This window comes from Apostichopus japonicus, chromosome 17, assembly GCF_037975245.1.
Source record: "Apostichopus japonicus isolate 1M-3 chromosome 17, ASM3797524v1, whole genome shotgun sequence".
In the NCBI taxonomy this organism is placed as follows: Eukaryota; Metazoa; Echinodermata; class Holothuroidea; order Aspidochirotida; family Stichopodidae; genus Apostichopus; species Apostichopus japonicus.
The window spans coordinates 30,891,031-30,904,650 of record NC_092577.1 but is presented as its reverse complement, the minus strand read 5'-3'; the positions used below and the strand labels follow the sequence as shown (position 1 = coordinate 30,904,650).

The following is a 13,620-nucleotide window of genomic DNA, read 5'->3' as shown; positions in this document are numbered from 1 at the left end:
TTTCTGTTTGGATGTGGCTTCCAATGTTTACTACATTGGCCCCTATTGTAAATGGCGATGGTCTAAAGGACACTATAGTGTCCCAATTCGCTGCAAATCATTGTGGGGCACTTATGTTTCTATATCAGAGCTGTCAATCTTAATGAAAAAAAAATCTGAGGTAATATGTTCAGATGAATTACCCACGGCTTCTAAGCTTTACATTGACTAGCATGCAAATGAAACTATGTATATAGATACTGTACAGGTAAATTGCAGTGTTATGTACCGTATACTTCACATTCATGTTAAAAATGGTTTATGCAGTCATTATTTGGTCTGTTTCATAAAAGTATAAATTTGTAGGTTATAGATTTCAATTCGGTGAATACAGGGATGCTGACCATAGGTTTGAAATGAGGGGTAGGGGGCAGGAATCAATGTCCAGAGGTATTTTAATAGTAACATTTGGGGCCATGTACAGCAATCCATATGGAAAATGAGGTTTCTAAATCGTTGAAGTGTTCAGAATTTTTTGTTTTTTTCGTGATAAAGGTGAGCAGTCAACATTTGGAGGGGGAGGATCCATGATGAACTTAAAGGTAGTCAGTCTTTATAGGCCCCAAATTATAGCACACTATCATTGCTAGAAGTTTTCAAAAAGTACTTTCCCGAAGGTCTTTACTCTCCAAATTGTCTCAGACATTTTTAAGGAACACACAAGATGACTGAATGACCCAGTGATGAAAATTTCCTCCAAGGTTGTAATAAAAACAGTTTAAGAACTTTGACCAAAGGTGACCATATTTGAATATCTAGCATATTTGGGGCCAATGCAGCATACCTTTAAAGAAGTCAGGAGAGGGGGTACAAATTGATCACATCTCTTAATTCACCTTGCCCTTACAGTTAGTTTGTGTCTGCAATGTAAAATGTCAAGTCAGAGAAGATCGTTTGGAAAACTTTTAGCTACTGAGTAAATTTTGATATCAAATCAAAGCATCCCCCTTCCCTCTTGTTTTGTGATGGTTGACCTACATTTCAGAGGTGAAGTACAATGTTTAACTGACCTGATAAAAGTAAATTGTTTAATCATAAAACTAACCCTTGTCTGATGCAGAAAAAAATTAGCTTTCACACGTTTTTTTTTTTTTGGGCTCAAAAGAAAGGTGATTCTATAGTTGTTTCCCACAGCCATCATGGGTTACGTTAGGAAATGACAGTTGTCTGTTTGTACGGTGAGGTCATATGATGTCGAAGTGTGTAAGGTTGTGTTTAGTCCCTGTACTACTATGCTGACATTCCTGTCTTAATGTACATATGTCTCATTATACATGTATGATTGCCAAATGTGATTAGAAATGTCCACTTACTTCACTCCTCACTTACCTGTCTCCCTTACCTAAGCACACCTATCTACCTTAGCCTCTTACCTGGTAACGTTCTTGCACTGCGCCCCCCGATGACCCATTCCGAGGTCACTGTTCTCCTCCTTCCCATTCTACCATTCAAAAGGAGGGCATTGTGGTCAAGTGGTTAAGGCAGTGGACTTGTGATCTAAGGATTACAGGTTCGAGCCCTGGCCAGATCATTGCGTTGTGTCCTTGGGCAAGGCACTTTATCTCCATTGCCTCTCTCACCCAGGTGTATAAATGGGGACTTGCGAGGTGACTTGTAAATATAGTTGCGTGCGCTGGTTTGTGGCTGCACCCTATGGGAAGTCCCCCAGGGGACACGTGGCCGTGGTGCACTGTGATGCCCCAGGAGAGATTGTTTGAATTGTGCACACGTTGGTGTGTAGGTGTGACAAGTTACCAATGACCAGGGTTAAGTACAGCGAGGCGAGACTTTATTGTAAGTTGCGCTATATAAGAACTGTTAATTATTATTATGATTAAAAGTCTAGCACTCATGTTTCTATTGGACTTTGTCGTACCTTTGTTTCAAGGTAAGGGAGACAGGATAAGTACCTTCGTAAATATCCAAACCAGTGAGTTTGGAGGGGACAACTAGATTTAGTAGTATGCATGAGTACAATAGAATGAGTACAATCAAGTAGTCTTCCCTAGATTTCCAAAATGTCCCAAGTATGAGAATGTGCACAAGTTTGTGAATATGGAGTACATAATGAGTCTAAGGCTCAATAAGTATGACTACAATTATACATTATTTTGTAGTAGAGTACCCATATTGAATGTCCTCAAAGTGCCCCCAGTATGAATACAAGCACAAATATTTGAGTAAAAGTATATGTGGCTCTTTGGGCATGAATACATGTACACACTGTGTAGTATAAAGTTTGTGTATTCTGATGTAGTCTTCCAAGGGTTCTTCGAAACCACCCGTTGGTCCGTCCGCTGACCTTATGACCTACATATCATTATACCAGAATGTATATACTCCAATATGTATCAACTAAGATCAGTTCGGCATTTACTCGCTTAGAATAAAGACGCAAAAATATAAGTCCGTTCTCATGTTTTTTTTGGTTTCATTTGGCTAAATAAGTGATTTAAACAAGCGGATACGTCAAACTCCCTCCCCACCCCCCTCCCCAACCCCTTTCACGAGTATGAGTACATCAGTACAAAATCCACTCACTGCCAGTGTGTGGAAAACAGGGGCGTAGCGAGCGGGGGGGTGTGGGGGGGGTGTCACACCCCCCCAATAATTTGGTCGCTGTCGGCAAATTTTGGGTCTGTCGGCAAAAGGAGAAAAGGTGAAGAGAGCGGAAGGGGAAGAAAGAAGGAAAGCTGAATAGAAAAAGGAGAACGGGAGCTTCTTCCGTGCCAAATTTGACTTAAAATATGCACCAGATTGCATCTAAGGACGTTTCAAAACTAAAAAATAGCCAAAAGGGAGGGGGACACCCCCTCCCCTTAGACCCACCCCCATTTCTGTCACCACTTCCAGATCCGTCGGCAAATCAAATTTGACTTAAAATATACATCAGATTGCATCTAAGGACGTTTCAAAACTAAAAATTTTCCAAAAGGGAGGGGGACGCCCCCTTCCTCTTAGACCCCTCCCCCATTTCAGTCACCACTTCCAGATCCGTCGGCAAATCAAATTTGACTTAAAATATGCACCAGATTGCATCTAAGGACGTTTCAAAACTAAAAATTTTCCAAAGGGGAGGGGGACACCCCCTCCCCTTAGACCTCTCCCCCATTTCAGTCACCACTTCCAGATCCGTCGGCAAATCAAATTTGACTTAAAATATGCACCAGATTGCATCTAAGGACGTTTCAAAACTAAAAAAATTGCCAAAGGGGAGGGGGACACCCCCTCCCCCATTTCAGTCACCACTTCCAGATCCGTCGGCAAATCAAATTTGACTTAAAATATGCACCAGATTGCATCTAAGGACTTTTCAAAACTAAAAAATTGCCAAAGGGGAGGGGGACACCCCCTCCCCCATTTCAGTCACCACTTCCAGATCCGTCGGCAAATCAAATTTGACTTAAAATATGCACCAGATTGCATCTAAGGACGTTTCAAAACTAAAAAATTGCCAAAAGGGAGGGGGACACCCCTTCCTCTTAGACCCCTCCCCCATTTCAGTCACCACTTCCAGATCCGTCGGCAAGTCAAATTTGACTTAAAGTATACACCAGATTGCATCTAAGGACGTTTCAAAACTAAAAAATAGCCAAAAGGGAGGGGGACACCCCCTCCCCTTAGACCCACCCCCATTTCTGTCACCACTTCCAGATCCGTCGGCAAATCAAATTTGACTTAAAATATACATCAGATTGCATCTAAGGACGTTTCAAAACTAAAAATTTTCCAAAAGGGAGGGGGACGCCCCCTTCCTCTTAGACCCCTCCCCCATTTCAGTCACCACTTCCAGATCCGTCGGCAAATCAAATTTGACTTAAAATATGCACCAGATTGCATCTAAGGACGTTTCAAAACTAAAAAATTGCCAAAGGGGAGGGGGACACCCCCTCCCCCATTTCAGTCACCACTTCCAGATCCGTCGGCAAATCAAATTTGACTTAAAATATGCACCAGATTGCATCTAAGGACTTTTCAAAACTAAAAAATTGCCAAAGGGGAGGGGGACACCCCCTCCCCCATTTCAGTCACCACTTCCAGATCCGTCGGCAAATCAAATTTGACTTAAAATATGCACCAGATTGCATCTAAGGACGTTTCAAAACTAAAAAATTGCCAAAAGGGAGGGGGACACCCCTTCCTCTTAGACCCCTCCCCCATTTCAGTCACCACTTCCAGATCCGTCGGCAAGTCAAATTTGACTTAAAGTATACACCAGATTGCATCTAAGGACGTTTCAAAACTAAAAAATTGCCAAAGGGGAGGGGGAACCCCCTCCCCCATTTCAGTCACCACTTCCAGATCCGTCGGCAAATCAAATTTGACTTAAAATATGCACCAGATTGCATCTAAGGACGTTTCAAAACTAAAAAATTGCCAAAGGGGAGGGGGACACCCCCTCCCCCATTTCAGTCACCACTTCCAGATCCGTCGGCAAATCAAATTTGACTTAAAATATGCACCAGATTGCATCTAAGGACTTTTCAAAACTAAAAAATTGCCAAAGGGGAGGGGGACACCCCCTCCCCCATTTCAGTCACCACTTCCAGATCCGTCGGCAAATCAAATTTGACTTAAAATATGCACCAGATTGCATCTAAGGACGTTTCAAAACTAAAAAATTGCCAAAAGGGAGGGGGACACCCCTTCCTCTTAGACCCCTCCCCCATTTCAGTCACCACTTCCAGATCCGTCGGCAAGTCAAATTTGACTTAAAGTATACACCAGATTGCATCTAAGGACGTTTCAAAACTAAAAAATTGCCAAAGGGGAGGGGGAACCCCCTCCCCCATTTCAGTCACCACTTCCAGATCCGTCGGCAAATCAAATTTGACTTAAAATATACACCAGATTGCATCTAAGGACGTTTCAAAACTAAAAACTTGCCAAAAGGGAGGGGGACACCCCCTTCCTCTTAGACCCCTCCCCCATTTCAGTCACCACTTCCAGATCCGTCGGCAAATCAAATTCTCCACACCCCCCAACAAAAACCCCTTCGCTACGCCCCTGGCGGAAAACAATAAAATAACACTGGCATTCGTTTAGAGTACAAATGAGATGGTTTGTACCTTTGTGATTGGGGCAGTTGCCATGGAGACCCTCAGATTTTTTGGGGAATTCCATTTAAATGGTCACCAATATTGTATCAAAATATGCTAGAAAGACAATAGTGTCTTCAGTGTAGTCTGCATATTTACCTGGCACACAAGACTGTTGATGAATTATGTCAAAACAGACAACAAAGCAGTATCCAACATTAAAACAATGAAGATGTTCATTTATAGTTAGTTTGAATATTAAATATGCTACTTGAAAATTGTTTTCTCTCACTATATTAAGTATTCAGATATTCATCTCCACCAACAGATAGGAAATAATTAGTATACTGAAGCATGTGATTTTATAACGACGTGTGTTCGTTAATTCTGTAGTACTAGACAGAGACCTGCCATATGGTGAGATGATGATAGTAATGAATAATATTAAATCAATAACTCCACCTGTGAGTGCTAACAATCTACAGTAGGTGATCAATTCATTACCCAAGGGCGATGAAAAACAAAATAGATCTAACGGTAAACACAAGAAAGTTGCAGCGACGGACTGGCGGGATTGAGGAAAATTGACGAAGAGATTAAAATGAGATTGGCTTTTACTACGTACAGTATGAGACAGAGTATTAAACATGAATGAAATGTATACATACAATGGTATAGCATATATATTATTGTGGCAAGGGTGTATTATAGAGTTCAGCTGTGCCTTAAAGCAGTATGTATATTGGTTTTGATTACTATACACTGTATTGTTCATTCATTTGAGAGGAATTTTACACAACAGTTTTCACTTAAAAGTGCGAGAGTAATCACTTAAAATGTAAGACTACAAATGAGGTCGAGAATTTGGTCTTTAAGTGATCTGTGCTAGGTATGTGTTTATTTTTTCTTTCTTCTTCTTCTTGTTCTTCTCAGATGGTGCAGATGAAGTAGCTTGGTTACGAGAAGCTGGTCTTCCAGATCTAGCCAGTCCATTTAAAGGTAATTATAGCTTCAAAAACATGTCATATTAATTCACTCGTATATTAATTGAAATTAAAGCAAGTATGATAGCCATGTTTGTTTGCGTCCCCTAATTTAATCCAAACAGTGAGAACCCTTCAACTAAAGGAATGGTTGTTGTCGCCAGCTGAGGGACTTATTTAGTGCTCCAAGTGCTCTAGGAGTGTTAGCTCAGTGGTTAACGCCGGTGCCTTTCAATCATTAAGGTCCCGAGTTCGAGTCACTCCAAGATTAATGTATGTTGTCCAGTTACAGAGTTGTTGACAATTGACGATTTATAATCATGGACGTTAAATATGAATCTAAGAGACTACGGTCAGCTTGCGGCTTTGATAAGCCAATGAGGCTTCTTGGCGAGTTCCTGCTTGCAGGAGGACCTAAAATACATATGTATACAAGTTTGTGTAGCAGTTTTGAAGGCTCTGGAATTTGTCTGAAATACTTTGGTTCCTGTGTTTAAAAAAAAAACTGCTATATATCTTTCCTCTTGTATAGTATATATCTTTCCTCTTGTATAGCAATTTGACCTTTTTGCATATATGTTTTGCGATGTGATACTGGATAAAATTTTCCCTTCATAGCTCAGTTGGTACCTGGGTGACTTTAATATTAGTTGTCTCCAGAAGACCCTTAGGTCCTCTGTACATTAGATTCCAAGCAAGGTGTTCAATCTCGCAAGCTCTCGTGATCAAGGGAGGATAAGACCCCCCAGATTTAGTGTTAAATTTTTAATGTAAAGTAATGCAGCTCTGAGTTGACCTGGGATGATCCGTGACCCTTGGCATTTGCTGTTGTTTGTTTTGTGCAAAATATGACTCAATAGTAGTAGGTATTAGTAATATTGCTGCATGTCACATGGAGGGGACAGGGGGACACATCCCCCACTTTCTGAAGGGTGGGGGACACAAATTCAAATTCCCCCCCCCCAGGTTTAGTGTCTGACTCTTGTAGGCACTAATCCTATCAGTCTCATAATGTCTCATGCATCTCATAAAGGGAGCTCAAAACATTGTGCTTTGAGATTAGTAGTTTTTAATGTTTCATTCTCATCTGCTGAACCCCCCGATGAAAAAAAAAAAATTCAAACGAGTTGAAATAAGAAGTACAGATTTCATTTATAGCGTAAATGAAATGAAAAAACTGGGCCCATACAGGAGTTGTATTCCTAAGGTCACTATACAAATTCAGATCCTGTTAGAGCCCAACAATTGTTGTGATCTTCCAAAATGATTTCTTCACCAAAAGTTTGTGCCTAATGGAAACAGGTGCAGCATTAATTGTGTTTATAATAACCCAAACCGAAAAATTATTCGGGTAAATCCATCTTAGGGATTATGCTGATGCTTACCTTTCAAGAAGTCCAGTATTTTTTTCTGAAATGGTAACTACTGTAGTACAGTGTCATGTCATGTGGTATTTTACATTCTTAACATGGAGTGTAACTCGTTTCAATCTCGTGTGATTCCTGCTCTCAGTCGATGATCATTTTTCTTCTCCACCACTTCAGAGGGCCAAGAATTGGACCATTTTGTTCTACAGAATGCAACCTCAACGCTCACCAAGGCCCAAGCGGCTACGGTGAAGAAACGAGTGGACAAGCTCAATGAGACGCTACGGACCAAAAGAGAGACCGAGGTGGAGACGAATGGTGGTAGCAAAAAGAGGGATGTCAGAGAGATCTTTCCTGAATCAAAGGTTTCACATGTAAGTTATTATAAGAGAAGGAAACAATAGTCTGGCAAAATACTGCTTAGTGGTCAAGTTTGACCTGTGGAATCCAACAAAATTCACCCATTCCTTCCCCCATGTGCCTTCTCCCCCTCTTCTTCTGCCCCCTTATCATCTACCTCTTTTTCTTCTACCCCTTTTTCTTCTACCTCTTTGCTTCTACACCTTTCTTCTCTCCCTATTCTTTTACCCCTCATCATGTTCCTCTTTTTGTCTACCTATCGATTTCTACCCCTTAAAATCTACCCATTATAATCTATCACTTTTCTTCTCCCCCTTTTCATTACCCCCTTTTTCTACCTGTGTACACCAAATATAAAACTTGGTAATTTGATCGCACTGCATATAAGTTTGATAGGATAAAAAATTCAATTACACATCTCATTACAAAAAACACAGAAACCAGAAACCTATATAAAAGTTTGTACTAGCTTGTGCATTTTGGGTCATATACTTTCAAGTTACAGCAAACTTACACAGTGTTTACCAAATAAGTCTGTGTCAATGTTTACACCCTAAATTTTAATTTGCTTAATTGTTACAAAAACGGTTAAAGTTTGTGTGGGACAAAAAAGGTACTACACTATAATCATTTTTGTAGAGAACCTTTCAAAAAAGAAAGTGTTGATTTAAATTAAGTAGGGCCTCCTCCTGGGGGAGGTATAGATTTGAGCCATTTCGTAAAATGGAATGTAGGACACTGGGGCTTGGAGTAAGGTGTTACTAGCAGATCGCCCTCACTCACCAGTACCAAAAGAATTTATTGAATTCTGTCAAAGGGTAATAAGGAAATAGCGCCACCACTTTGTAGCAGTTAGTAGGTTCTTTCTGACTTCACCAATTTTCGATGGTTTGTTGGGCTTTAAAGAACGTGTTTGGAGGGAACTGGTAGTGACACCCTTCATTTATATCAAACGTTTTAAGTGGGAGGAAAGGGGTGGGGTGTTTGTGGAAGTAATTAATAAGCCTGTAAATGGGGGAAATACAAGGATTAAATTGAAGTGAGGATTGTAATCATGTGAGGGATAAAAAAAAAACTCAAAAAAAGTCCTCAATTACAGTGAAACAATGTTTTTGAAGTTCAAAAGAAGCTTGTACTTTCTGGTTTGCATGAACAACAAATTTGATGATATTTTTTTGTTATTTACTTCATTCTTACCTTACATATCTCTCCCATTGAGCAATGGGGGCACTCTGATGATCCAGCTAGCCTACACACAAGTCCCTAACATTTTACCACTGTTAAGTCTGCCTTCTCCTATGCATAGGCAACAGCTTCCTGTAATCATTATAGCAAAGACGGAATGTCACGCCCATGCGATATAAACTTGTTTACTTTTTCCAAGTTCTTGCACAAAAGTTGAGACACTGAAGTAATCAATTTACAATTTGTAATCTATAATCTGAGAGAAACCAGGAAGATATCTCTTCAAGGAAATACAAGTTTCTGTCATAATACACTCTCACCTCCTCCTTCTCCTATATATGATGCACTCTGATGCCCTCCCACCACCCCCCCCCCCTCAACACAATTCCTTTTCTATCAGCATAGACCCAAAAACAAATTTGCAACTGGAAGGGGAGGAGTTAGGGAATTAGAGAAATCCGAACAACAATTCAGTGGTGTTGCAAATTTCTTGTGCAAACTCTGGGTAGCATACCCCCATGGAAATCATTACTGGGAAAGTTTTTCAGATGCATGCATCATGGTTCCCTCTCCTCCATTTGTCTATGTCCTCTGTCTAAATTGGTAATCCCTAGAAATGTTCCCCTTCTGCTCCCGAAATATTGGTGAGAAGATTATAACAAGGTAAAAAGTGCCATCTCCAAGCAGATCTACTGTAATAATAATAACAATAATAATAAATGAGACTTATATAGTGCCAAATCAGTAGACAAAAGTCACTGCTCAAGGCGCTTTACAAAGAAAGCAGATTAATTTACAAAAGAACAAGTGAAAAGATGGGTCTTATGTAGACTTTTTAATGTAGAAAGTTTAGAGCATGAAAACAATGTCAGTGCCCTTCTGCAACCCCTGGGCCTTCGTGAGCTGCCAGTTTTTATACACTACAGCATCTTTCAAAACTTCCATTTCAACGGCTCGTACCATTCTGGTCGCACCTTTGCAGTTTCTAATGCCTGCAGTTTTTAATTTGTAATGGCAGTCTGCAGACAGGAAACCGGCTTCGTTTTTTTACCTTTGTTGTTCTTTTTTGGCGGGAACTCAGGAGCTCTGGGTACGGAAAGGACAGATTGAAATACAGCCAAATCATGGCAGGATGTTAGAATTATCTTCGGCAATTGAGCGAACTCATTCTCATCCAAAACCTGAGCTGTATGATTCAAAGAGAGAGAGAGAGACATCGCAAGACAGATTTACTATATGTACACAGTATACTGCAGATACTAAATTTCAGTGTGTGAAATTTGATCTGTTATAGCTTTGACTCGATATCAAGTTTTATTTCAAATAGAGTTGTACTACAAGTACTAAATTTCATTTTGTGAAATATTATCTTTTATAGCTTGACCAGTTTTTTTTTCAAATAGAGACATGTGTAAACAATTTTACAAAGCTTTTGAAAGATAGCAGCGGTTCCCTTTTTTTGACCTGATTATTAAATTGCAAATTTATGCGTCTGGAAGAAGAAAAGTTATGTTATATTATCGAATGGAATCGTTAATTAATAAGTTATTAAAGTTGGTAAAACACAATCTAGGATAATATACTTATTTGATTAGAGCTGAGCATACTTTGAGTTCAACTAAAAAGTTGAGTTTAAAAATTGGAAGAAAATGATAACCAAATGTAAAAAAAAAATAAAAAAATAAGAGTATTTATTTTTTGGATCAATAAATACTGTTAAAGAGAAACCTTTGAAAGTTACAGTATTCATCAAGAGTTATATGAAATATTTGAATTTTCTGTATTGTGAAGAAGACAAGCCTATAACTCAGTATTAATACATTGTAATCTAAGTATTAAACGATACATTAGTAGTTAAATGAACATTAGTTATAATTCCTTCAGGTTTGAAAGTGTATTGAATGGTCGACGCAATTGTGACCAAATTGTAACATGGTAAAAATGCTAAAAACGGGAAAGCAAATAGTATATATTCCTCTTAAAGCTTTCTTATCCTGTATATATATTCTTGGATATTGACAAAGGTCAAATATGAAGGTTTATTAATGATTAAAATCATTTCTTTTAGTTCTAGTACAACAGCATACATGTGTACAAAGTTAAATTCCCCTTAGTATGAGTAAAATGATCTATAAGGATGAGAACAGTGTGCGTACTTTGAAGATTGCACTAGTATATAATATGCTAGATTTCCAAAATGTCCCATGGAGGTACAATGCCCCCTGGCTATGTAGCGTAATCATTATGCACCGACCCCTTGTCCTGCACCCTTACCTCCCCCCTCCCCCCACTCCTCCATCCCCAAAGCAACATAGAGACGATAACTTGAGGCTGTGATGATTTATATTGTCTTGATTGACTTGTTGCATATGTTAATGACTCAGGAAGGATCGTGTACTATTGTTGTGTGTGTGTGTGTTTGTGACCAGGCCAAGACCATGGCAGGATCTCATACGTTACCGGTAAATCTGGATCTAAGGAAATTAGAATCTCTCGTTGAAGCATTCTGAAACATAAAAGTATTATAGATGAAAAAAAAATTAAACTGAAGTGTGGAGGATTGGTTGTTTAGTTTGAATTATTAGGATCAAGAGAGGCAATTAAGGCAACTCTTTTGTTTTATGGCAAAGTCAGATTTTGTCTTGAATGTTCCTTGAAATGACAGGATATCACATCATTTCTTTCTGCTCAGGCAGTATTTCTGAAAGTGAGAAAGAACCTGCATGGAGAGAAGTGACAGAGAAAAGGTATCCACGGAATGTCCCAAATAACGCTGAGAATTACCTTGGAAATTTCCCTGTTATGGGGGAGTACTTCCTCAGCATTAACTAAAGAGTACACACATTTTGACTGATTACTCATAAGTTTCTCCACAGAACACATCGAGTTGAAAGTTATCATATAGATCCATTCTCCATCTTTAGACAGAGTTTCTACTTTTTTTTAGGGGGGAAGGGGAGGAGGCTCTGGAGAGGGGGAGGAGAGGGGGGCTCATAATCCCCCTGGATCTATAGGCCAAATTTTAAAGGAAAGTAATGTATTAATCGCTAGATGCAGTCACAAGTTGTAATTTTCAGTAATCATTGTGGAAATGCATAGATTCTTCATAGGGTAAGACCAGTCTTTGTTTTTTTAGGTTAGTCGTTTTTCTTCAATAATACACTTGTATACTGTACAGTGCCCATGGTACGTTCTTACGATGGCATTGAACGAAAAGTCATCGACCATTGTCAAAGACCGATATAGGATATCCACCTAAGAGATAACGACAGATGTCGTCCGGACAAGCTATCCTAAATAATCTGGGTCCCTAATCTTTGTTCATCAACAGCTCCGTAAATATCGATGACTTTCATGGTTAAGCGTTAACTCCTGACTGTATTGTAAACCTGTGCAATAAATTATGTACTGCACAATGTACAAGCACAAGAATGTATCACGCTCTGACGAAATATAGAAGTCCACTCAGATTTTTTTCACTTTACATGTTTGAAAAAGTAGAGAAAAACCTGTAGGCAAAGTGGCAAACGGTTATCTACTGCAAAATGCCAATGTCAGGTAAATATGTCAAACTTAGAATGCCTGGAGTTTTGATCCTTAACTACAGGATCTCTCTTCTGAAACAAAAACAGACGAAAGGTCACATTATGTGAGACAGATGAACAGAAAAGAACAGAAAAGTTTGACTGATTGTGTGTTTGTTTTTAACTCGTTTTTGGTTACTTTTATTTGAAAATTCTTCATAATTTCTAGCAGTAAATACAAAACAAGTCAATGAGTGTTGCTGAAATAATATGATGATGCAAATTTATCAAATTAAAGATTATATATCTTCTCAGATTTAGAAAATCCTTCTCGAAATCTTGTGGTTGGATGTGCAGGGTTAATTTAAGAACAGAGAGGGTGGATTTGGTGAACTATGTTTTAAGTTTGCCGGCTAGATCTGCAGAAGAAGGCTGTCAGAATAAAGTTGGATGGGTGCAAGAGTTTACATGAAACTGGGTGATGAGTTGGATTTACTTCGCTCCTCTCTTACCTGTCTCCAACTCCACAATTGCACTTTCCTATCTACCTAACTACACATTTGGAAACGTTTTAGCACTGCGCCCTCGCTGCCTGGGCCTCGCCCACTAATTCCTCCTTCCGTATCTACCACCCGGAAGTATACTACACGTAATTTTCCGCAAAATTATTGCTTGTGATTATACGACTATTAATCATAATTCCTCATAAATGCCCGCATGTGATTCATCAATCGTTGTTTAGAGAGTCGCACACACTTAATAGCATATGCATAATATGCTGACTAACAGTCATAAATCAACCCCACCTCGGTATTCTTTTAGTTGTAATCACAGCCAGACAATCACCTCCAGACCTCTGAAGAGACTCTATACAATTATTCATTGGTGCAATCGCACAGTACACGTTGTGTAGGCGTGTACAGTCAATCATATTACTCTGGCTCATCTGATTAGAACCATGAGTAATGCCATGCACCCTATTTCACATAAAAGAAGTACTACAGTGCCCCCCTATTTATCATCTACGTAATTTAACGTTACAAAGAAGTGGCCTGTTTACTATTTCACTCAAAGAAATGGTGTTATTTACTATATAAACCAAATATCCAAATATTTTGATATA

At 39.2% G+C, this 13,620-nt stretch overlaps 1 protein-coding gene across 2 annotated transcripts in view; it reads left to right on the top strand.

Moving 5' to 3' along the window:
- LOC139984183 (rho GTPase-activating protein 18-like) overlaps positions 1–13,620 on the top strand; it is an 87,886-nt gene that overhangs the window by 37,481 nt on the left and 36,785 nt on the right. For both annotated transcript variants that reach the window (XR_011798967.1, XM_071997961.1), the window contains exons 3-4: positions 6,012–6,077; positions 7,606–7,802. Coding sequence is in view for 1 of the 2 variants with exons in the window: in XM_071997961.1 (XP_071854062.1) it covers positions 6,012–6,077; positions 7,606–7,802 (263 nt within the window). In the remaining variant the exon portion in view is untranslated. The remainder of the gene's footprint in view (positions 1–6,011; positions 6,078–7,605; positions 7,803–13,620) is intronic.